General features: G+C 43.2%; 1 protein-coding gene across 2 annotated transcripts in view; it reads right to left on the bottom strand.

Annotated features, from left to right (window-relative positions):
* Positions 1 to 26,549, bottom strand: part of ATP7A (ATPase copper transporting alpha) — a 113,632-nt gene that overhangs the window by 33,150 nt on the left and 53,933 nt on the right. For both annotated transcript variants that reach the window (XM_066357924.1, XM_066357925.1), the window contains 5 exons: positions 19,554 to 20,043; positions 14,876 to 15,604; positions 5,659 to 5,865; positions 1,271 to 1,434; positions 90 to 251 (listed from right to left, as the gene is read on the bottom strand). In XM_066357924.1, coding sequence (XP_066214021.1) covers positions 90 to 251; positions 1,271 to 1,434; positions 5,659 to 5,865; positions 14,876 to 15,604; positions 19,554 to 20,043 — 1,752 coding nt within the window. The remainder of the gene's footprint in view (positions 1 to 89; positions 252 to 1,270; positions 1,435 to 5,658; positions 5,866 to 14,875; positions 15,605 to 19,553; positions 20,044 to 26,549) is intronic.

The raw sequence follows: 26,549 nt of genomic DNA, 5'->3' as shown, positions 1-26,549 counted from the left end.
GATTTTTTCATTGTCTCTATCTGAAACAAACCAGAAGCAGTTCAAAGGAGTGCTGATTAAAAGGCAAGAACAGAGAAACTAGCACTTACTTCAATTGTATGGATAATATCTCTGGGACCAATAATTTCTGGATCATATTTAATATGTGCTTTGTTAGTAGCCAGGGCAACAGAGCAGTAGAAAATGCCTTTCTGCTTTGTGAGGGTAGACTCTATTTTATGTACACAGGAGGCACACGTCATTCCTCTCACCTGTTGAAGACAAATGCATTGTTATTCAGAAATACATCTTTTCTTTCATTAAATGTGAATTATTACTTTGAACTAAAATAACTCTTGTACTATGGGATTAACACACACGATCTTTCTGCACTATTGATATGCTTTATATATGACCACTGAAACACTATATATATATATATATATATATATGAGAGAGAGAGAGAGAGATGGGGGGAGCAGGAAGCATTAAACAGACTCCCACATACGCCTGACTGGGATCCACCCGGCATGTCCACTAGGAGGTGATGCTCTGCCCATCCGGGGCCTTGCTCAGCTGCAACCAGAGCCATTCTAGCACCTTGAGGCAGAGGCCATGGAGCCGTCCTCAGAGCCCGGGCCAACTTTGCTCCAATGGAGCCTTGGCTGTGGAGGGGTAGCGAGAGATAGAGAGGAAGGACAGGGGGAGGGGTGGAGAAGCAGATGGGCGCTTCTCCAGTGTGCCCTGACCAGGAATCAAACCTGGGGACTTCCACACGCTGGGCCGACACTCCAAGGCTAGGCCAACCGGCCAAGGCCAATGCTATTTTCTTAAGTGAACACTTTTTTTTTTTTTTTTTTTGCGTGACCCTTTGCTCACACCAGAGACCTTGGGCTCAAGCCAGTGACCATGGGATCATGTCTAGGATCCCACGCTCAAGCCAGTGAGCCCGCGCTCAAGCTGGTGAGCCTGCGCTCAAGTCGGATGTGCCTGTGCTCAAGCCTTGGGGTTTCGAACCTGGGTCCTCTGGGTCCCAGTCAGAGGCTCTATCCACTGCACTACTGCCTGATCAGGCTTCTTTTCTGTTTCTTAATAGAGATATGATTATCTTTTACATTCCATGCTTGAAGGTCCATCATTCAGTCATATCTTATCCTTCCATTTTCCAATTCCCTTCATTTTCCTTCGTATGTCTTATTTTCTCAACTTTAATTATCTTTGAAACTCTTTTCTGAACTGTCATTAAATTTTCCTGGAAATTGTATTAATTACATTAAAAAATCTTACTTACTACAAGTTCCAGAACACCATCCCCTTCATCAGCATTTTCTATCACTGAGGCCCCAAACCCAAGCTCTCGAATAAACTTGGCTATCATCAGGGGTTGTATAACAGCAGGATTGTATCTGACTTCAGCTTTCCCGGCCATCAGAGCCACAAGTACAGAATATATTCCTAGGAGCAGTAATAAGAAAAACAGTTCAGACAGCACTCCTTATAAAAGAGAGTAATATTATATTATTTTTAGTTTTAATTTACCTGTGAAAGGATTAAAGTGAATGTGTAGAAATTTATTACTTAACTTTTATATAGTCTTAAACCCAAACCAAATAAAACCATTTGAAAAGGGTACCTTATTTTCTTAAAACTTTTATTATAGAAAATTTCAGTTGGTATATTTTACACACACACACACACACACACAAGAGTGCAACATAATAAACTTGACGGGCCGATTGCCCAGCTCCAACAATTATCAGTAAGACCAGGCTGATCATTTTATTTATATTCCTACCCAAGTAATCCCTGCCCCCATCCTGATTATTTTCAGGAAAATCCCAGACATCATACCATTTCACATGTAAATATTTAAATATGCATTTCTAAAAGATAAAGACTGTTCTCTTTTAAAATAACCATACCATACCTAAAATAATTCTTCAATATCATCAAATATCCAGGCAATATTCACATTTCCACAAGTGTGTTATAAATGTTTTTTTTTTTAAGAGTTGAGGCTTCTTTTTTTTTTTTAAGACTTTATTTATTCATTTTAGAGAGGAGAGAAGGAGGAGAGAGAGAGAGAGAGAGAGAGAGAGAGAAGAGGGGAAGAGCAGGAAGCATCAACTCCCACATGTGCCTTGACCAGGTAATCCCAGGGTTTTGAACCGGGGACCTCAGCATTCCAGATCGACGCTTCATCCACTGCGCCACCACAGGTCAGGCTTATAAATGTTTATTAGTTCATTTAACAGTTTTTGTTTGTTTGTTTGAATTAGGATCCAAATAAGGCCTATGAATTTCAATCAGTTGAGACCTTCTCATGTAAACATAAAGCATTTTTAGAAACTAATGAGACAGAGTCCTGGAGAAAGGAACTCATGAACTTATTAAATCACTGCAGTAGTAGCATAGAATCCAAGAATGTACCAACATACACATTATATTATTATCAGATAATAGTACTTCTTAAAATTCTCAGGTTTTACTGTCTGGCACACACTGATCTAAAGCGCTCTTATTCCTAGAATGAAACAGTGCTGCACAACTTGTTGACAGAACAAAGGAGTTCATTTCACGGAAGGTGTGCTATGCTCCGGTGAGAACCTTGTTAACAAAGGCCACCTCATCCAGGTTGGCTACTGCCGGCATCACCAGGAAGCAAATGAATTCCACAGAGCAAAAACAGCAGCTCTAGTGAGGGATCTGTGGCCTGTGGTGACTACCTGACAGGGAGTGAGGATCAACAGTCAACAGGTCAGCTCTGGGCTTTGATGGAAAGAAACCAAATATTAACTTAATAAGTTTTAAAATACTTACTTCAAACTATTAAGTACAAGTCTTTCTATTCATTTTTAGAAATAGAATGAACCTAAATTTTGGGAAGAACAGTGTTACTTAGTTTAAAAAAAAACAACTCAGTGTAGTCACCACAGCCAGGCCAATGATGTCCCGAATTGGGATAAGAGGTGCTGACGGGGATAATATGGAATTGCTGTGAGAATCAGCTTAACAGATTTAAAAAGTGATTTGTAGGCCCTGGCCGGTTGGCTCAGCGGTAGAGCGTCGGCCTGGCGTGCGGGGGACCCGGGTTCGATTCCCGGCCAGGGCACATAGGAGAAGCACCCATTTGCTTCTCCACCCCCATCCCCTCCTTCCTCTCTGTCTCTCTCTTCCCCTCCCGCAGCCAAGGCTCCATTGGAGCAAAGATGGCCCGGGCGCTGGGGATGGCTCCTTGGCCTCTGCCCCAGGCGCTAGAGTGGCTCTGGTTGCGGCAGAGCGACGCCCCAGAGGGGCAGAGCATCGCCCCCTGGTGGGCAGAGCGTAGCCCCTGGTGGGCGTGCCGGGTGGATCCCGGTCGGGCACATGCGGGAGTCTGTCTGACTGTCTCTCCCCGTTTCCAGCTTCAGAAAAAAATACAAAAAAAAAAAAAAGTGATTTGTAATGGGTATAGCCATTGCTTGTCTCATGAAAAAGCCTATTTATGAATTGTACAAACATTGTTGATTATAAAATTAAACTTGGACCTCAGAAACTTCTTTTTGTTTTTATTTGCTTGTGACCTCCCTCCTTTTCTTTTTCAATCACAGTATAATATAAGCTTCAGCCTTGACTGCCTTTTTTAATTTAGAAATTGAATTTAATGGGTGATATTGATTCATAGGAACACGTAGGTCTCAGGTGTAATTCACTGCATTTTAATTAAGTGTAATGGAGGCTGAAAAAAAGAATGCAGAAATGATAATATTGAAATAGACACAACTGCAATTCATATACATTTTATTATAATGTTTTGGCCTTTGTACATAAGGGGATTCTACTGGCCCCAGGCCTGCATTATTACCACGTCTACTCTGAATTATTTCCCCAATAGTGGGGATAAGCTTCAACTAATCTTACTTATTCGGCCCTTGTGACTAACAGCATGTATCTTTCAGACACCTGGTGACGGATGAGGACTTGATTTGGGGTGGGGGTAATTACACGATACAGTCAGTGTAGAGAGATGTGTTGTAGAACTGGGCACCTGAAACCTGTATAATTATATTAACCAGTGTCACCCCAAAAATTCAATGAAAAAAAGCCATCTGGGGCTGGGGCTGCCTGCATACTGAGCCTATGATTTCAGTCTCATTAAACATAATCATGTATCTCTTCGGTTAACAAATCGTACTATGCCAAATTGTGAAGTGTAGTGATATAAATGTAAATTTATAAGCTAAAACATCTGAGTGTGACTAAATAAACAATATTGTTAAATTTCTAAGACTCTGTAACCTAAAATTAAAATTTGCACACAATATTAAATAACTTCTGAACATTTTTACTGCAAGCAAAGACTAGTGATCAAACTATTGGAAAACTATACACAGGGGTTGGAAAAAGGAGGTTTACAGTTGTGAGTAGGCAAAACACAATTCATTCTTGTATTATTAATTTATTAATTTATATAATTTGTCTTATTATTACAATTATTGTTATTTTCTATCCTTACTTATGATTATCTTTTAGGTAATGATGGATGGTCATTTAACCGGCTATGTCCCACCTGTAATTCTAAAGGAACTTGGTTTTAGTCTCATGATTAGTCTGGGTATAGTAATATTGAAACTTATGGGTTCTAGTTGTTAGTTTTAGACATCATTTTATCAGGAAATCTGTATGTTTCTTTATGTGTGTATGTGTGAGTGAAAGAGACAGAGAGAAACAAAGAGATGGACAGATAAGGACAGACAGACAGGAAGGGAGAGAAATGAGAAGCATCAATTCTTCCTTGTGGCTCTTTCATTGTTCATTGATTGATTTCTTATATGTGCCTTGACCAGGGGACTACAACAGACCGAGTGACCCCTGGCTGGAACCAGAGACCTTGGGCTTCAGTTGGTGAGCTTTGATCAAACCAGATGAGCCCATGCTCAAGTTGGTGACCTCAGGGTCTCGAACCTGGGTCCTCCACGTCCCAGTCCAGTGCTCTATTCACTGCGCCACCGCCTGGTCAGGCTGTATGTTTCTTATAATACATAACAACCAAGGTCTATAAAGAATAGTAACTTATGTATTTCCTTCTCTTTTTTTCCCACAAATTTCACTGATAATAAAATGTGATCATGAAGCAAACAAGATAGGAACTATATTTAAGGGAACAAAACACTAATAATGGGCTGTCAGAAAGTCAACCTTATGAGGTCCTGGCAAGAATCATAAACATGGTGCCTGACCAGTAGTGGCAGAGTGAATAGAGCATTGACCTGGGATGCTGAGGACCCAGGTTCGAAACCCTGAGGTCGCTGGCTTGAGGACAGGGTGGCTGGCGTGAGCGTGGGGTCACAGAGATGATTCCATGGTCACTGGCTAGAGCCCAAGATCACTGGCTTGAAGCCCAAGGTCACTGGCTTGAGCCCAAGGTCACTGGCTTGAGCAAAGGGTCACCTGCTCTGCTGTAGCCCCCGGTCAAGGCACATATGAGAAGAAATCAATGAACAACTTAAGTGCTGCAACTATGAGTTGATGCTTCTCATCTCTCTCCTTCCTGCCTGTCTGTGTCTTTCTATGTGTCTCTCTCACTAAAAAAAATAAAAATTAAAATTATAAACATGGTAATAAAATACATACAAAGACAGAAAAAGGACAGAGTCGTCAAACTAGAACATAAAACAACAGGCTTCAAGAGAGTCTCACCTTCTTCTCGTCTTAAATTCCGTTCAATGTTTGCTACACAGGAAGCACAAGTCATACCTGTGACCTGTATGTAACACTTAGATGAAGTCTTTGCCTCCTCCTTGTTGTGAATCGGTGTCACCGTTTTAGTATAAAATTCATTAGTTGAGGCCAAACGCGACATTTCTGATGAGGGTTCAGCAATTACTACCAACGGCTCACTTGTATCTGGTGGACAGGGAGAGAGTCTGGTCACTCTAGGTGCATCCAAGTCAGTTATCACCACCCACCCGCGGGCTCCCAATCCAGTCCTTTCAAACCAGAGTGGACCTAGAGCCCTCAGCAGTATTATCTGTGTACATTCCAGGGAGACACACCTAATTTCAAAGCTTTCCATCCCAGTTCTATGCAAAATCTAACCTGAGTAAACAAAACTAGGGTTATAGCAAGTTCTTTCAGCCACTATTTCCAGCCCAAATCCTAGGTGGAGAGTAGTTTGGTAATGGACAGCTCTTATTTTTATAATGAATTTTTATCATGTTAATGATTTGGATACTGGTATTAAAGCAATTTGTAGTATAGTCAGTGGAACAAAAAGCAATTTATGAAACAGCATTGCAGTATGATGTTATTTAAAACTTTTTGAGTGTACATATATATATATATGTGAACAAACATTCCTGAGAAAGCCCGGCAGGCTACAATGCCACTCAATGAACAGTGGCTAGTTCTAGGGAATGGGGTTAGAACAGCAACAGAATGACCAACAAATAAACTAATTTCCTCTGCAGACATTTTTATATTGTTTCAATTTTTTTTTTGTATTTTTCCAAAGTGAGAAGCAGGGAGGCAGAAAGACAGACTCCCACATGCACCTGACTGGATCTCCCAGCATGCCCACCAGAGGGCAATGCTCTGCCCATCTGGGGCATTGCTCCGTTGCAACGGGAGCCATTCTAGAGCCTGAGGCGGAGGCCATGGAGTGATCCTCAGTGCCCGGGCCAAGTTTGCTCCAATGGAGCCTTGGCTGCTGGAGGGGAAGAGACAGAGAGGAAGGAGAGGGGGAAGGTGAAGAAGCAGATGGATGCTTCTCCTGTGTACCCTGGCCAGGAATTGAACCCAAGACTTCCACATGCTGGGCCAACGCTGTACTGCTGAGCTAGCCGGCCAGGGCCTATATTGTTTGAATTTTTAACACTAACACATGGTATTTTTAAAATTAAAATGTCTCTTGGACAAGGGAAGAAGAGGTAAGAGATAAGTCACCAGCAATCTTCATGTCACACAAAGGAGTATCTGGAGAATCTGTGGAGAATGCTTATGGTCCGTGGACCAGTGGAAAGTGCCTCTCATCCTAGGAGCTGCCCTGAAGTCTTAGCAAAGCTGCTTTTCTGCTTTGTTTTATTTTATCGAGTGCAGTATTAACCACCTCCTGTCCCAGTAGAGCCCAAGGGAGAAGTTATTCTCTCTATAGCCTATCCATGTTTCTGCCAAAAAAGTAAAGATTTGCTATTCTACTGCAGAAATAAGGAGAAAAAGAAGTGATGTGAAAATTTCCACTAACCTATCTAACTTGTTCTTTCTTCCCCTCTGTAAAAAACAACAACTAGTTCAGGTCTGTGAGGACAGCCCACAGAGGACGCCCTACAGACAGAGCTGGTTTTCAGGATGCTGAAGGGCAACTGTGAAGAAACCTGAACAAAAGACTGACCATTTTCCTAATGAATAATGATACAGACTCCTCAAGTTAGGATAATAATGGCTCTAAAATTGTAATGTGCATACAGTCACCATGGAAATCTTGTTAAAATGCACATTCTGATTCAGTCCTTGTTATGTAGGGCCTGAGAGATTTTTCTTTTCCACCAGCTTGGGGACAGCAAAGGACACTCTGAACAGCAAAGGACCAGATTCTCCAATTCTGAGGTTAGTCAGTCTCTGGTCTTCACTCAGATGATTAAGGCATCATCCAGAACACAGAGAGCAAAGTTTACAAAATATATAGTTTCATAATGTTAAAGAACTCAAAACGGAGGCTGCTTTGCCCAAAAGAAATAACTTTGGCTTGGAAAAACCCCCCACATTATTTTAATCTAGCCAGGATCTTACTTAATGCTCTCATAATTATCAAGACTTAATTTTGAACCTGGACAAAAAAAAAAGTTTATACTGTGAATTACTGTCCATCTTATTCCAGAATAAGTTAGTTATTTCAGGTATAAGAGATAACCTTCAATTTTCACACTCTGTAAATACAGCATTAAATTAAAAAAAGTCATGGAGGAAGTCCCTTTCAGTTACGCTTGGCATGACCTCTCAGCAAAGATCCATGAAATTGTGACTGTACCTCAGTAAGTACAGCAAGAAGAAGAGCAAAAACTTCCACCTTCCAGATACAGTGTGGGTGTGAAAAAGCCACAAATGGCCTGACCCGTGGTGGCGCAGTGGATAAAGCATCAACCTGGAATGCTGAGCTAACTTGCTGGTTTGAAACTCTAAGCTTGCCTGGGCAAGGCACATACGAGAGGCAACTACTACAAGCTGATGCTTCCCGCTCCCCCATCCCCATCTTTTTCTCTCTTTAAAATCAATAAATAAAATCTAAAAAAATAAAAGAAAAAAACCCACAATGAATTAAATGGGTATAGTTTCTTAAAACTAGATTTTCTATAAGCTGTAGCAATACCACTTATCATTAAATAAATTCAAAAGGAAGGTTAGCCTTACTGGTGGTGGCACACTGGGTAGAGCATTGACCTGAGACACTGAGGTCCCAGGCTCAAAACCCTAAGGTCACCAGCTTAAGCGTGGGATCATAAGACATGATCCCAAGGTTGCTGGCTTGAGCCCAAAGGCTGCTGCCTTGATTCCAAAGGTTGCTGGTTTGAAGCCCAAGGTCACTAGCTTGAGCCCAAGGTCACTGGCTTGGTTGGAGGCACATATGAGAAGGCAATCAATGAACAAACTAAAGTAATACAACTACAATTTGATGCCTCTGATCTCTCTCCCTTCCTATCTGTCTCTCTCTCTCTCTTTTAGTTAAAAAAATTTAAAAATGGATCTGCCTTTTACCCAGCTATACCACTTCTGGAAATATATCCTAAGAATACCAAATCACTGATTCAAAAGAAGACATGCACCCTCATGTTTACTGCAGCATTGTTTATAGCAGCAAAGATCTGGAAACAGCCCAGTGTCCACCAGTACATCAGTGGATAAAAAAGCTCTGGTACAGCCTGACCAGGCGGTGGCACAGTGGATAGAGCGTCGGACTGGGATGCGGAGGATCCAGGTTCGAGACCCCGAGGTCGCCAGCTTAAGCATGGGCTCATCTGGTTTGGGCAAAGCTCACTAGCTTGGAACCAAGGTTGCTGGCTCGAGCAAGGGGTTACTCAGTCTGCTGAAGGCCCACAGTCAAGGCACATATGAGAAAGCAATCAATGAACAACTAAGGTGTCACAATGAAAAACGATGATTGATGCTTCTCATCTCTCTCCATTGCTGTCTGTCTGTCCCTATCTATCTCTCTCTCTGTATCTCTAAAAAAAAAAAAAAAGCTGTGGTACATATACACAATGAAATGCTATGTGGCTGTAAAAAAGGAAATCTTACCTTGTGCAACAGCATGGGTGGACCTGGAGATCATTATGTTAACAGAAATAAGCCAGTCAGAGAAAGACAAATAACTTATGATCTCACTTATATGCGGAATGTAATGAACAAAATACAAATAAAGACTTGAACACATGGAACAAAGACTGAAAGCTGTTTGACCAGAGGGCAGTTGAGGGCCTGGCTGAAAAAAGGTGAGGGGTGGGCGGAAAGATGGCGATGGAGTGGGCGGACGTACCAACTTCCACCTCCCACAACCAAAGTGGATTACAACTTAATTTTCAGAACCATCATCTGGAAAAACCAACTTTGGACTAAACTAAGAGGACTCTTTAACCAAGGAACACTGAAGAAGCCACACTGAGACTGGTAGGAAAAGCGGAAATGCTAAGAGGGCTGCCCAGCTCCCGGGAGCAAACGGCAGCCAGCCGGGAGAGACCGGTGTGGCGGGAAGTAAGTTTAGCAGAGAGGGGAGGGTCCTGAGTCCCAGGAACAAAGCCCCAGCCTACAGCCCCAGAACTTAGAAGAGGCATATGGACAGTATTTAGCTACAAAACAGTCAAGATACTGTTTGTGAGAAAGAGACAGATTTCTCAGACCCAGGATTCTTCTTAAAGGGACCGCTCAGAAAATCTCTTTCACATCCACTCACCTGAGGCTCTGGGAAACGGGAGACAGGAGAGGACCGGAGTAGCAGAAAGAGAGTGTAATCTAGGAGGCACAGGAAGAAACACTTTGAGGGACAGTCACCCTAACCACTGGGCTAAGTCACTCCCCAAACCTGAAGTGAATATTTCCCCTTGAACCAGCAATACCAGCAAAGGGAAGCAGGACACCAGCCAAACAAGCTCTCCCGTGGCACTCAGAGCAGAGTCACTTAGAAGGAGGAAGCCTTAAGGAATACAGTAATGAGTGCTAGGGTCTTAGCTGAAGCACCCCCACTCACACTACTGAGGGCTTGCTGGAGGGCAGGCGGAAGTGAGACGCGGAGGCACCGTCCTATCAGTGGGGGTGGAACTGGGCCAGCAATGACTGAGGCCCAGTGTGAGCTCAGTCTAGCCAAGCAGGGACAGAAAGGGTGCACAAAAGTGATCCGACCGGCTGCGGGCCCACCTGCAATCCCGCCCACAGGGGAAAGGTGAAAGCCTGGGAACTGCAGAGACCCGCGGTGGAGCGTGGGCACACAGCCCCGCCCCACTCGCAGCACAGCTCCGCCCATGGGGGCGGGGCAAAAACCTAGGAACAGGCAGAGACCAGTGGCTGAGCAAAGGTGTGCTCACCCCTGCCCATGGTGCAGAGGCTTCTGGCCCAGGGTGTGGCACGCAGCTCCACCCACAATGGCAGGGTGAAGGCCGAGGCTGCCCAGGCACATGAACACAGCCCCTCCCATGGAGGGGAGGCAGAAACCACAGCAACAGCCTGTAGCCAGCCGGCGCCGCAACACCCATACCCTAATGCCTGAGGCAGAGGCCACTCCCATTGAACTCCAGTGGCCACACCCTCCTTATAAACAGACAAAATGAAAAGGCAGAAAATGCAACACAATTGAATCAAGAGAAATCCCTAGAAAAGGGCTTGAATGTGTCAGATATAACAATGAGTCAGATATTACTAGATGCAGAGTTTAAAATAATGATTGTTAGGATGCTGAAAAATCTTAGAACAACAGATAGTCCTAAAAAACTAAATAAAGAGAGAGATAGTAAGTATAAAAAAGGACATTGAAATAATAAAAATCAGTCAGAAATGACAAATACAATATCAGAAATGAAGACCACAATGGAAGGAATTAAAAGCAGGATGGATGAAGCTGATAATCAAATCAGTGAGATAGAAGACAAAATAATGAAGGAACGGAAGCGGAGCAGCAAAAAAGAAAAGAGACTCAAAAAGCCTGAGAAAACTCAAAAAGAGCTCTGTGACAATCTGAAGAGAAATAACATTCACATCATAGGGGTTTGTAAGGCCAGTAGCCAAGGCCAGGGCCACCGTCACAGCAGCCCAGCCCACGCAGGTTCGCATTGGATTCGAACAGTCGGCAAAGAAACAACGGAGCCACAAACTGGTGGGCCATAGTCTTTAATCCTAGCTTGCACCCGGCGGGCAAGTAAAAACACACACTGGGCTCCAAAACCCAATCACATTCAGTGCTCACAAAGCCACTGACTTATCCGAGTTTCCTAGAATCAAAGGTTTCTAGCTCACCAGCCTTATTCTCCTCAGTTCCCCATCTCCTTCCTTATCCCAGATACAAACTCTGCACAAACTGGCATCTCACTCAGCACTCTGCCATCTTGGCTGCTTCTCCTGGCCTCCTCCACGTGGCCTCCTTCCGCTGCTGGCTCTACTCTCTCTGCTCTCTCATGTGTTTTTTTACTTGCCCACCGGGTGCAAGCTAGAATTAAAGACTATGGCCCATCAGTTTTTGGCTCCGCTGTTTCTTTACCGACTGTCCGAATTCAATGTGAACCTGCATAGGCCAGAAGGCTGCTGTGATAGTGGCCCTGGCCTTAGCTCCTGGCTTTACATTTGGCGTAGTCTGTGGCAGGATTCGATACAGATCGGCTCTGGGTTCCTGAGATTATCATTAGAAGAGAGAGCAGAGGAGAGCAGAGAAAGGCCACGTGGAGGAGGCCAGGAGAAGCAGCCAAGATGGTGGAGTGCTGAGTGAGATGCCAGTTTGTGTAGAGTTTGTATTTGGGATAAGGAAGGAGATGGGGAACAGAGGTGAATAAGTCTGGTGAGCTAGAAACCTTTGATTCTAGGAAACTCGGATAAGTCAGTGGCTTTGTGAGCACTGAATGTGAGTGGGTTTTGGAGCCCAGTGTGTGTTTTTTTACTTGCCCGCCGGGTGCAAGCTAGAATTAAAGACTATGGCCCATCAGTTTTTGGCTCCACTGTTTCTTTACTGACTGTCCAAATCCAATGCGAACCTGCATGGGCCAGAAGGCTGCTGTGATAGTGGCCTTGGCCCTGGCTTCTGGCTTTACAGGGTTCCTAAGCAGAAGAGAAAGAACAAGGGATAGAGACTTTGTTCAATCAAATCATAGCTGAAAACTTCCATAAACTGATGGAGGAAAAAGTCACACAAGTCCAAGAAGCACAGAGAATTCCATTAAAGAGAAATCCAAAGAAATCTACACCAAGACACATCATAATTAAAATACCAAAGCTAAGTGATAAAGAGAAAATATTGAAAGCTGCTATAGAAAAAAAGGCTATCACCTACAAAGAAGCCCCCATAAGGATGACATCCGACTTCTCAACAGAAACACTGAGGCAAGAAGGGAATGGCAAGAAATATTCAAAGTAATGCAGAACAAGAGCCTACAACCAAGACTACTTTATCCAGCAAGGCTATCGTTTAAAATTGAAGGAGAGCCCTGGCCAGGTGGCACAGTGGTAGAGCGTCGGCCTGGCGTGCAGGAGTCCCTGGTTCGATTCCCGGCCAGGGCACACAGGAGAAGCACCCATCTGCTTCTCCACCCCTCCCCCTCTCCTTCCTCTCTATCTCTCTTTTCCTCTCCTGCAGCCAAGGCTCCATTGGAGCAAAAAGTTGGCCCGGAAGCTGATGATGGCTCTATGGCCTCTGCCTCAGGCGCTGGAATGGCTCTAGTTGCAGCAGAGCAACGCCCCAGATGGGCAGAGCATTGCCTCCTGGTGGGCATGCCGGGTAGATCCCGGTCGGGCACATGCGGGAGTCTGTCTGACTGCCTCCCCATTTCCAACTTAAGAAAAATACAAAAAAACAACAACAATAAAATTGAAGGAGAAATAAAAAGCTTCCTAGAAAAAAAAACCTCAAGGAATTCATTACAACCAAATGAATGCTGCAAGAAATGTTAAGGGGCTTGTTTTAAACAGATAAAAGGAGGAAAATAATATAGCAAAAGAGGAGTACAGCTTTAAAGAATAAAATGGCAAAAGGAAGAATAAAGTGGGAGGTATCACACTTCCAGATATCAAGTTATACTGCAAGGCCATTGTACTCAAAACAGCCTGATATGGCATAAGAACAGGCATATAGATCAATGGAACAGAACAGAAAACCCAGAAATAAACCCACACTTTTATGGACAACTGATATTTGACCAAGAAGGTAAGAGCATACATTTGAGTAAAGACAGCCTCATCAACAAATGGTGGTATGAAAATTGGACAGCTACCTGTAAAAAAATGAAACTAGACCACCAACTTACACCATTCACAAAAATAAACTCAAAATGGATAAAAGACTTAAGTGTAAACCGTAAAACTATAAGCATCTTAGAAGAAAACATAGGCAGTAAGCTCTCTGACATCTCTCGCAGCAATATATTTGCCAATTTATCTCCATGGGCAAGTGAAATTAAAGGCAGGATAAACAAATGGGACTATATCAAACTAAAAAGCTTTTGTACAGCTAAAGACAATAAGAACAGAATAAAAAGACAAACTACACAATGGGAGAATATATTTGACAATACATCTGATAAGGGGTTAATAACCAAAATTTACAAAGAACTTATAAAACTCAAAACCAGGAATACAAACAATCCAATCAAAAAATGGGTGAAAGAAATGAATAGACACTTCTCCAAAGAGGACATACAGATGGCCAATAGGCATATGAAAAAATGCTCAACATCACTAATCATTAGAGACATGCAAAGTAAAACCACAGTGATATATCACTTCACAGCAGTCAGAATGGTGCTCATCAACAAAAAAACATAGAATAAGTGCTTGCGAGGATGTGGAGAAAAGGGAACCCTTCTGCACTGCTGGTGGGAATGCAGACTGGTGCAGCCACTGTGGAAAACAGTATGGAGATTCCTCAAAAAATTAAAAATCAAACTGCCTTTTGACCCAGCTATCCCACTTTTAGGAATATACCCCAAGAAAAGTATGCAGTGTTTCAAAAGGAGCAATGCACCCCCATGTTTATGGCAGCATTGTTCACAATAGCGAAGATCTGGAAACATCCCAAGTGTCCGTCAGTGGACGAGTGGATTAAAAAGATTTGGTACATATATACAATTGAACACTATGGGGCCATGAAAAAGAAGGAAATCTTACCTTTTGTGACAACATGGATGTACCTGGAAACTATTATGTTAAGTGAAATAAGCCAGGCAGAAAAAATAAAATCATCATATGACCTCACTCATTTGAGGAATCCAATGAACAATGTGAACTGAGGAATGGAATTGAGATAAAGGAGAGATTAAAGGGACCATAGGAAAAGAGAACAGAGGGAAAGGAGATGATAGGATGGGATAAGCCTGAAGGGGAGGGGGAAGGCGTATACAGAGGGGGGAAAAGAAAATGTTGAGGGGAATACAAGGAATACCCTCTCCTTCCTCTCTATCTCTCTCTTCCCCTCCCACAGCCAAGGCTCCATTGGAGCTAAGTTGGACTGGGTGCTGAGCACGGCTCCATGGCCTCCACCTCAAGTGCTAGAATGGCTGTGGTTGCAATGGATCAATGCCTCAGATGGGCAGAGCACTGCCCCATGGTGGGAATGTCATGTGGATCCCAGTCCGGGCACATGTGGGAGTCCATCTCTGCCGCCCCACCCTCTCATAAATAAATGGAAAAAAAATAATGTTTAAAAATTATTAAAAAGAGAAAAAGTGATAATTACCTGGCAAGGTAGCATCAAATCCCATGTCTTCTACTGCTTTTCTCAAAATTTCTGGAGATGTTAGTAGAGGGTCATACTCAACAGTTCCATTGCCATTTGAAAGGGATACTAGTATGGATTTTACACCTGCCTTTTTTGATATGAGTCCCTCAATAGACTGCACACAAGAATTACAGGTCATGCCATCGATGTTTATCACGGTTTCTTGGGTCAGAGGCTGGCTAACCATGTTCAAAGGAGTCTTGTGAAGAGAAGAGCTGGTGGGAGAGGTTGAGGTACTCTCAATTCCACTTGTAATACTGACTCTATACTGTCCTGGGGATACGGCCTCTATTGCTTGTCTCAGCATTTCAGGAGTGACTAAGCTTGGATTGTACTTTACGATAGCCGATCTGTTCTCTAAAGAAACTGCTATGCTACTTACATACTGGAGTGTGGATAAAGTACTTTCAATATTTGACACGCATGATTTACAGTGCATGCCATTGATGAGGAAAGTAACTGTGACATCACTGGCATCTGATGGACGACTCCTTTGCTGTGATCCTTCTGAAGATTTGACCTGTGTGTTTTTCAGACGTTCTATATCAATAGCTCCTAATTTGAGGTACTTGGGCTGTTTTTTGACAAATGCTGGAAAGCCCACAGCTTCAATTTGCTTTTTTATTTCCTCTACTGTGATAAGATGAGGTTGATAAACAATAGTAGCTTCTTGGTTGTCCAGGGAGACTAATTAATAAAAAGAAATATAATTAAATTCAGTTTATTCCTGGGCTACTTCAGAAAACATTCTGCAGACCAAATCAATACCACACAAAATTGTTTCTCTCTCATTGTTGTTATTATCCTTTCTTGAAAATATTCTGTTCTTCTCAGAAAATGTTACTGACATAGACTGGAAAAAAGTAAAGATATGAAAACTATAGGCCTGACCTGTGGTGGCGCAGTGGATAAAGCGTCAACCTGGAAATGCTGAGGTTGCTGGTTCAAAACCCTGGGCTTGCCTGATCAAGGCACATATGGGAGTTGATGCTTCCTGCTCCTCCCCCTTCTCTCTCTCTCTCTCTCCTCTCTATAATGAATAAATAAAATCTTAAAAAAAAAAAAAAAGAAAACTATATCTGTGGTCTCCAAGTTTCTGCATGCTTTTGTTGTAAAGCACCCAATTCACAATCCTGCAGGTGTTTTTAGAGGCACGTAGTCCAAATAAGTTTTGAAAAGCTTTATTAGAGGAAGAGATTTATTAAATATGCCGGCCGCATATGGCTGACACAGGGCAACAGACCCAAACTGTGTGCGAGCCCCTAAAATATTTCAGGGGCTGCTTATATACCCTTGATTACAAAGGGCGGGGGGAGAGCATGACATCATAGCATGGGCTGACAACATTTGTTTAGGGGATACACAGAAACATTAAGACTTTTAAGGTAACACAATCAAAGATATTTACAAATCTTTCAGGGTTCATCTTCCCTCACTAGCCTAGAGGTATTTTACCCTCAAGATTCCAGGAAGGGGAGGAACTACAATCAATGCAAGGTGGTATGTAAATTCTGCCTCCTATTGAAAGAGAGGTTTCTTGGTTAACCTTTATTTTAGATTTAAAACTGAATGACCCATTGTTCTTGCAAGCCAGAAACTTCTATATTCTTCTCCCTCCCCTCCCTAAAGGAGGGACGGGACAGGAAAGCCTGATAGTAAAGCCTGACCTTTCCTACCAGAATATCAATTTTCAACTTTTTGGTATCTTACAACACTTTGAATAGAAATATATTGTTGGGCAGATAGAATATATATATTATTCTCACTTTGTTGAGGATGGCGCTGCCCACATGGAAGCTGTCGCGCAGGTGATATTGATGTGTTGGGGGCGGGCTGTGGGCAGGCAGGATCCTTGTGGCCTGGGGCTTGGTTTTAGGACGGAGCCTTTCCCACCCTTTTTGATGTGGGGTGGTACAATCCCATCATGCCCCAAATAAGTGACTTTGTATTAGAGACTTCCCTATTTTGTATATTGGATTAAAGGTTTGGATTTCTACACTATAAAATAGGGGCAGAACAGGAAATTGTGCTCTCGGTTCCTGGGATTATTAGCATTAGAGAGCAGAGAGGAGAGGAGAGAGAGGCCACGTGGAGGAGACCAGAAGAAGCAGCCAAGATGGCGGAGTGTTGAGTGAGAGGCCAGTTAGTGCAGAGTTTGTGCAGGGAGAAGGAAGGAGATGGGGAACAGAGGTGAATAAGTCTGGTGAGCTAGAAACCTTTGATTCTAGGAAACTCGGATAAGTCAGTAGCTTTGTGAGCACTGAATGAGTGGGTTTTGGAGCCCAGTGTGTATTTTTACTTGCCCGCCGGGTGCAAGCTAGGATTAAAGATGATGGCCCATCAGTTTTTGGCTCTGTTGTTTCTTTGCCAACTGTCCGAATCCAATGCGAACCTGCATGGGTCAGGCTGCTGTGGTAGTGGCCCTGACTACTGGCTTAACATATATTAAACATAAAGAAGCCTCCAGCCTGACCAGGCGGTAGTACAGTGCACAGCGCATGGACCTGGGATGCTGAGGACCCAGGTTCAAAACCCTGAGGTCACTAACTTGAGCGCAGGCTCACCAGCTTGAGCCCAAAGTTGCTGGCTTGAGCAAGGGGTCACTGGCTCGGCTGGAGCCCCCAGGTCGGGTCAAGGCACACATGAGAAAGCAATCAGTGAACAACTAAAGTGCCACAACTATGAATTGATGCTTCTCATCTCTCCCCCTTCCTGTCTGTCCCTGTCTGTTCCTCTCACTCTAAAAAAAAAAAATCCTGAACTCAGCCTCACCTGTGGTGGCGCAGTGGATAAAGCATCAACCTGGAACACTGACTGTCGCCAGTTCAAAACTCTGGGCTTGCCTGGTCAAGGCACATATGGGAGTTGATGCTTCCTGTTCTTCCCCACCTTATCTCTCTCTCTCTCACTCACTAAAATAAATAAAAAAAAATTAAAAGAAGAACCCTGAACTCAATGAATGACCACATCAACTGTCTTTTCTGGTAGTTCAAGACTCGTGTAACTTTTAATCAGTAGCTTTACAGACAGTAACCCTGGGAACAGACTGTACCTCAGTGTGGGAGGCAGGCTGGAAGCTGACAAAGTCCTCACAGCCCTCCCCCACAGTCCTTGCTTAATTGAGTTGCTAAAGGCAATCTATATTCCCTTCCTCTTACCCTTTGTTTGAGGAACTGCTAGTTAAGATGTTATGCATAACTTTGTATAGGACACTTCCTTGCTAAAGTTCTCTGTAATACCCAAGCTGTAAACAGCTTTGTTCTGTGCATTATCAAATAAAGTTGTTGGTGTGTGCCTGGGTTTTTGGTAGGTTATCAGTCACCAGAAGAACCCATCCCATCCTTTTTCTCTCTGTGTTTATCTCTTCATCCCCCACCGTTCTCAATCAGGACTGGACCTGGTTCGTGACACCTCAGACGTCAAAAAAATCAATAAGCATTTGTTGGGCAGATAAAATATATTATGCTCACTTTGTTAAAGATGGCGCTGCCGACATGGAAGCTCGTTGCCCAGGTGATATTAATGTGTGTTGGGGGCCGGCTGTGGACAGGCAGGATCCTTGTAGCCTGGGGCTTGGTTTTAGGACTAAGCCTTTCCCACCCTTTTTGATGTGGGGTGGTACAATCCCATTATGCCTCAGATAAATGACTTTGTATCAGAGACTTCCTTATTTGTATATTGGATTAAAGGTTTTAATTTCTACATTATAAAATGGGGGCAGACCGGGAGCTTGCTCTCTCAGTTCCTGAGATTAGCAGCAGAGAGCAGAGAGTAGAGTAAGGCCACGTGGAGGAGAGGAGAGGCAGCCAAGATGGTGTAGTGCTGAAAGAGAAGCCAGTTAGTGCAGAGTTTGTGTAGAGAGAAGGAGATGGGGAACAGAGGTGAATAAGGCTGGTGAGCTAGAAACCTTTGATTCTAGGAAACTCGGATAAGTCAGTAGCTTTGTGAGCACTGAATGAGTGGGTTTTGGAGCCCAGTGTGTGTTTTTACTTGCCCGGTGGGTGCAAGCTAGGATTAAAGCTAATGGCCCACCAGTTTTTGGCTCTGTTGTTTCATTACCATCTGTCCAAATCCAATGCAAACCTGCATGGGCTAGGCAGCTGTGATGGTGGCCCTGGCTACTGGCCTTACAGCATTCCAGTCCCATGGATTCAAATCCCATGCTTAATAAGAAAGCAAAATGTTCAAAGGCCAAAACAGAAAACTGAGCCTTACAAAACAAATAAATAAGATCAGATACGCCCTGGCCTGCTGTCTCAGCGGCAGAGCATCCACCCAGTGTATGGAAGTCTCAGGTTCGATTCCTGGCCAGGGCACACAAGAGAAGTGCCCATCTGCTTCTCTTCCCTTCCCCCTCTCCTTTCTCTCTCTCTCTCTCTCTCTTCCCCTCCCACAGCCAAGTTTCCCCGGAAGCAAAGTTGGCTCAGGCACTGAGGATGGCTCCATGGCCTCTGCCTCAGGTACTTGAATGGCTCCAGTTGCAGCAGAGCAATGGCTCAGATGGGCAGAGCATCACCCCATGGTGGGCATGCCGGGTGGATCCTGGTTGGGCACATGTGAGAGTCTGTCTCTCTGCCTCTCCGCTTCTCACTTCAGAAAACTACAAAAATAAAAAAAAGAAGACCAGATATATTACCTTTAATCCGCTGAACACCTTGCAGTTTTCCTATTTTTCCTTCAATGGTGCTCGTGCAAGAATGGCAGGTCATCCCTTCCACTTTCATCTTCAACATGATTTCACCTGTCGGAGCCATATTATAGTCTTCACACGTTCCTGACTTTTTGTCCAGAGTCCCAGTATCTAAACTGAGATCTGGAACCAGTTCTATTATCTGATTGGCATTAACCAAAGAAGGGATTATTGTCACCACTGCAGTTCTTTGCTGATGGGAAATTTTAATGTCTGTGACACCCTTGGTCTTGAGCAAAGTACTTTGGATATGGTCCCATGGCGGAGTCTGTGGAGCAGGAACACTCAGAAACACAGTGTCAGTTAAAACAGGGAGAGGGTTAGGATTGTGGAGGATAGCATCAAAGCCCATGTCATCAATAGCTTCCTGTAAGGTCTTTGGAGTCTGTCGTTTAGCGTCATAAATAATAGTTGCATTTTTTTCTTCCAGTGAAACCTTTGGAAGGAAATGTCAGAAGTCAGTTTAATTAAATTGCATGACATGGAGCCTAAAAACAATCACTGCACCACATTTAAGAATGAAACAAATAGTTCAATCTAATGGAATTTCTCCATTATTTCTCACTACTACCATTATCTTGGGAACGAACACAAAATGTCCAGCAGGAATGGTAAGGCTATATGTAGATGTACGTGATTCAGGTACTGAGCAGATTGGAAATATAGTCATAGACAAACATACCCTAAACTACTACCATTGACTACATGCATCTCTTTGGCTGACATCTTACAAAAAATTATGATGTACCCTCCTCTTTCTCTCACATACACACACATTGGGTTGGAAGTTAGAATATTTGAGTTCCGATGTCAATTTTCCACTTATTAGCCAACCATACTAATTAGTTCTACCATCTGAGAAATGGAAAATACAGGAAGGCAGTCCTTTTCACCAGCAAGTTATATAAAAGTAAACACTGAACAACAAATATTTATCAAGCACTTATTATTTGTGCTAGGAACTGGGCTTCTCACAATACAAAGCTGATCATGACAGAGACACAAAGAACAATACTAGAAGAGAGGATACGGAAAATAGACACCCATTCATTCCCGGGAATATGGGTAAGAAAAGGCTTCTTAGTGGAGAGAATACTTGGCTATTATAAGACAATCCGAAATCAGCAAGGATACATGAGGCAGGGAATTCCAGACAAATGGGTGCACGGAAGAAATAAAGATGACAGGCTGGAAAATTCTTCAACTGCTCTATTATAGGGCCTCTTGTACACCAATGATGGTTTTTAATTTATCCTATAGGTAATAAGAGAGCCATGCAAAAGCTAAGGCAGGGGCAGGACATGATCACATCTGCATTTTAGAAAAGAATCATTTTGGAGGCACTGCAGAAGATGATGCTGGAGAAGTAGAGTGACACAGAGAATGGCAGATCAGCTAGGAGGCTATTATTGATTGTAACGGTGGCCCCATAGAAGGTCTGGGCTGAGGCGCGAACACTGGGGGCAGAGAAAGGCACAGTGCCAAGAGCCATTTTAGGCATGCGAGACATAGTTGGGAAATCACAGAGGAGAAGGAAGGTAACTAGGATGAGTTCAAGGTTTCCGGCCTGGGCCAGTGGACAGACAGTGATGCCTTTAACCAATATTAGAGGGAGGAGGGAAACCACGGGGAGTTAAAAGGTTGCAGTGGAGAGAAAAGAGATGATGAATTTAGTTTTAGACCCGTTGATTTTAAGTAGCAGTAGAGTATTAATGTTCAAAAAGCAGTTAAAGTATGGGTACTACTTTTTTCCCCAATTTTTATTTATTGACTTTAGTGAGAGAGAGAAAGGTGGGGGGGGGGGGGAGAGAGAGAGTGAGAGAGAGAAAGGAGAGAGGCAGGAATATTGTTCTGTACCCGTATGTGCCCTGACCAGGGATCAAACTGGCATCCTCTGTGCTTTGGGACAACGCTCTAACCAACTGAGGTATCCAGTCAGGGCTATTATTATTAGTGATTCCTGGTGAAAAGTTTTATTTCATAAAATAAAAATAACACAAAATATAATTAAAAAGTAATTCAGAGTAGGATATCTTACTTTAATCATCTACAATCGTTATATAGTTAAATATTTCACTTATTTTAATATACATCATATTTTTATTTCTCATTTAGCTTGGTAATCAGTGGTTAGGTATTTGGTAAAATCTTGTTACCCTGGCTGGATAACTCGTTTGATTAGAGCTTCATCCTGAAGTGCAGAGGTTGCCAGTTCAATCCTCGATCAGGGCACATACAGGAACAAATCTATGTTCCTGTTTCTCTCTCTCTCCCACCTCTCTCTTTCCCTCCCTCCCTCTCCCTCCCTCTACCTCCCTCTCACTCCCTCCCTCTCTCTCTCTATCTCTCCTCCTTCAATAAATAATTCTTTTTAAATCTTGAAATGTGCCAATGGCATGAAATGTTTCTAATACTGACAGTTCTAATTCATCAGTATGCTCTTAGTTATCGAAGAGTTCATTAGCATAAGTTATTCAGAAGAGAAGTAGAAAAACAAATTATATTTTGTTTTAGAATATACTATTAGCCTGACCTGTGGTGGTGCAGTGCGATAAAGCATCGACCTGAAACGCTGAAGTCGCCAGTTCGAAACCCTGGTCAAGGCATATATGGGAATTGATGCTTCCTGCTTCTTCCCCTTCTTTCTCTCTCTCCCCCCCTCTCTCTCCTTTCTGAAAATTGAATCAAATCTTTAAAAAAAGAAAAGAAGCCTGACCGGGCAGTGGCGCAGTGGATAGAGCGTCGGACTGGGATGCGGAAGACCCAGGTTCAAGACCCTGAGGTCGCCAGCTTGAGCAAGGGCTCATCTGGTTTGAGCAAAAGCTCACCAGCTTGAGCCCAAGGTCACTGGCTCAAGCAAGGGGTTACTCGGTCTGCTGAAGGCCCGCAGTCAAGGCACGTATGAGAAGGCAATCAATGAACAATTAAGGTGTTATGATGCGCAACAAACAACTAGTGATTGATGCTTCTCATCTCTCCGTTTCTGTCTGTCTGTCCCTGTCTATCCCTCTCTCTGACTCTCTCTGTCTCTGTAAAAAAAAATAAAAATAAATTTAAAAAATTAAAAAAAGAAAATAGTCACCGTCCTTTCTCAGGAATATCACTAGAAAAAAATCAATAAATAGAATACACTATTACATTTTCCATGAAAAAGCTTCAGAAGAGCCAAACCACACGCAGTTCAGACATATATACTGAAGGTTTTTGTGTCTTTGTATCTTTAAAGACATTCTCTTTTAAACTCTAATATCACTCTCCTGAAGTCAAATGATTTTTCTTGTTTTGTAAGTAAAACTTTTTCTTCTATGTATAAAATGCCTCAGGCAAGGGCACTCGGGGCCCTGTAGATGTATTTGTTCACCCATCCATAATCAACATGTCCATATATATTATATATGCATCCATCTATCAATTTACCCACCCATCCATGTACCCAAGGAAAATTATCTTAAAAAATGTAAACATTGGCCCTGGCGGGTTGGCTCAGTGGTAGAGCGTCGCCCTGGCGTGCAGAAGTCCTGGGTTCTATTCCCGGCCAGGGCACACAGGAGAAGCGCCCATCTGCTTCTCCACCCCTCCCCCTCTCCTTCTTCTGTCTCTCTCTCTTCCCCTCCCGCAGCCAAGGCTACATTGGAGCAAAGATGGCCCGGGCGCTGGGGATGGCTCCATGGCCTCTGCCTCAGGTGCTAGAGTGGCTCTGGTCGCAACAGAGCAACACCCCGGATGGGCAGAGCATCGTCCCCTGGTGGACGTGCCGGGTGGATCCCGGTCGGGCACATGCGGGAGTCTGTCTGACTGCCTCCCCGTTTCCAGCTTCAGGAAAATACAAAAAAACAAAAGTAAACATTTAAACTAAAGGGAAAGAGGAAGAACAGATGAGAGGTGGGGAAGGAATGACTATAAAAGAACAGCACGAGGGAGTTTGGGGGGCAGTGGGACTGTGCTGCTCTGGCTGTGATGGTACTTAAAAATAAAAAAATACAGTGCGTCTGTCAAGTCATGGTGCACTTTTGACCAGTCACAGGAAAGCAACAAAAGGCGATAGAAATGTGAAAGCTGCACCAAATAAAAGGAAAACTCTCCCAGTTTCATACTTATTCAGTGCAGTTTGATGTGGGCTCTCGCACAGATTTTTTAGGGCTCCTTAGGTAGCTATCCCGTATAGCATCTACAGACTCGTCACTGACTGATGGCCTACCAGAACGGGGTTTCTCCACCAAACTGCCAGTTTCCTTCAAGTGCTTATCCCACCGAGTAATGTTATTCCTATGTGGTGGTGCATCATTATAAATGCGCTGATATTCACGTTGCACTTTGGTCACAGATTCGAATTTAGCAAGCCACAGAACACACTGAACTTCCCTCTGTACCGTCCACATCTCGACTGGCATGGCCGTGGGCTGCTCCGCTGTATACATGGTGTTACGTCATTATCTGCGCGTGCGCACATGCTGCCACATCATCCTACAGAAACTGAGAGCGTTTTCCTTTTATTTGGTGCAGATTTCACATTTCTGTTGTCTTTTGTTGCTTTCCTGTGACTGGTCAAAAGTGCACCATGACTTTATGGACACACTGTATATAGAACTGTATACACCAAGAGAAGTCAATTTTACTGTATGACAATTTTTTTAAACAAAAACTTAAATAAGAGTATAATTCAGCCTGACCAGGTGGTGGTGCAGTAGATAGAGCATCGGACTGGGATGCCAAGGACCCAGGTTCGAGACCCCGAGATCGACAGCTTGAACATGGGCTCATCTGGTTTGAGCCAAAGCTCACCAACTTGGACCCAAGGTTGCTGGCTCAAGCAAGGGGTTATTCGGTCTGCTGAAGGCCCATGGTCAAGGCATATATGAGAGGGTAATCAATGAACAACTAAGGTGTCGCAATGCACAACAAAAAACTAATGATTGATGCTTCTCATCTCTCCATCCCTGTCTATCCCTCTCTCTCTCTGTCTCTGTTAAAAAAATAATAATAAATTTTAAAAAAAAGAGTATAATTCAGTTCCTCAGTTTCAACAGCCATATCTCAAGTGTTCAATGGCCAATGTGGCTGTCACACAGGACAGGGTAGATATAAGACATTTCCATCATTACAGAAAGCTCCATTGGACAGTACCACTCTAGGTACTAATCCTTCTGATAATGCACCAAACATTTTTTAGCCATTTTAGAGAGAGAGAGGGAGGGAGGGAGGGAGGGAGGGAGGGAGGGGGAAAGAGAGAGAGAGAGAGAGAGAGAGAGATAAGGGGGAAAGTGCCTGAAGCATCACCTTCCATATGTGCCTTGACCAGGGAAGCCAGGGTTTCAAACTAGCAACATCAACATTCCAGGTCGACACTTTATTCACTATGCCATCACAGGTTAGGCCCCAAATTTTTTAAAAAGGAGTTTTCTTTTCACTTTTGGATTAAATACATTGTATCGGATATCTATTAAAAAAGACCTGGTTTTGAGATTTATTAATTTAATTAATTTTATTGGGGTAACATTGGTTAATATCATTCATTGTATGTTTCAGGTGTACAACTTCGTAATATATCATCTGTACACTGTGTTGTGTACTCATCCCCCGAAGTTCAGTCTCCTTCTGTCACCAGATATTTTGCTCCACTTTACCCTCTTCATCATGCTCCCACCCCTTAAGCTAATTTTCCCCCAAAAAATATCAATTTACCAACATACCCAATGAGAAATTGTTCTCAAAACTGAGTGTTTTTTCTTCTTTTCCAAATGAGAGGAGGGGAGATAGACAGACTCTCACATGCACACTACCAGAATCCAGCCAGCAACCCCGGTCTGGGGCCGATGCTTGCAACAAAGTGCTATCTTTTAGCGCTTGAGGTGGATGTTCCACAGAGCCATCCTCACTGTCTGGGGCTGATGTGTTCAAATCAACTGAGCCATGGCTGCATGAAGAGAAGAGGGGAGAAGAGAAGCATATCGTTGCTTCTCCTGTGTGCTCCAACCGGGAATCCAACCCAGGACAAATACATGCTGGGCCAACACTCTACCACTGAGCGAACCAGCCAAGGCTCAAAGCTGATTTTTAAAAGCAAGTTTACTTTGTCACTAGATGGTTTGCTGTACTTTCTACTGCTTTAGCCTACCTTCTATTGATAAAAAGACAAGGAAATAAGAAAACTATGTGTATGGAATACTATACAAAAAGTTCTATCACCCTATTTTTTTTTTGCATACTGAAGACTAGAAAACATTTCCTTATTTATAGAGTAAGTAACTTCTATGTGTGTGTTTTAAAACTGGCCAAACAAAAATAAATAAATAAATAAATAAAACTGGCCAAACACACACAAGAATGTTCCCCTTTAGGGTAACAGGATTCAACTTTTCCTCTAAATGTTAAATATCAAAGAGACTTTTCAAGCTTAAGGTCTCAAAGGAACAAAAACAAGCAGCTACTTGTTTCTGTTAAGAGGAAATTCATATAGTAATTATCACATTACTGTTCCAGATGCCAAATCCTTGGGCAGGAAGCTAAAATAGCATTTATTTATTCAACAAATATTTACTGCACGCCTATTATGTGCCTGGTACTGTGCTCACTGCTAGGGATACAAAGACGAATAAAAACAGGCACAGATTCCATAGGCAGATTGCTGGTAGCAGCAGTTCATTCTGGGTCTGTCTAGCTCTAGTTTCACAAGATTCCCACCAATGAAAAACACCTCTGCCTTGTTCCACATCATTCTGAAGTTTCAACAGCTTCTCCATTTCTAAGAATCTTTCATTAGGAACCAAAGCTGTTATTTTCATTTTCGGAGGAACTATTTTTTCACTATACCAATAGTTCCTCCGAAAAAAAACATGTAACAGTCTACAAATTACGACTGTGGCCTGACCAGGCAGCAGTGCAGTGGATAGAGCGTCGGACTGGGATGCAGAGGACCCAGGTTTGAGACCCCGAGGTCGCCAG

Source organism: Saccopteryx leptura, chromosome X (genome assembly GCF_036850995.1).
Source record: "Saccopteryx leptura isolate mSacLep1 chromosome X, mSacLep1_pri_phased_curated, whole genome shotgun sequence".
In the NCBI taxonomy this organism is placed as follows: domain Eukaryota; kingdom Metazoa; phylum Chordata; class Mammalia; order Chiroptera; family Emballonuridae; genus Saccopteryx; species Saccopteryx leptura.
The sequence above is the reverse complement of the archived record's forward strand: the minus strand, read 5'-3'. Positions and strand labels throughout refer to the sequence as shown.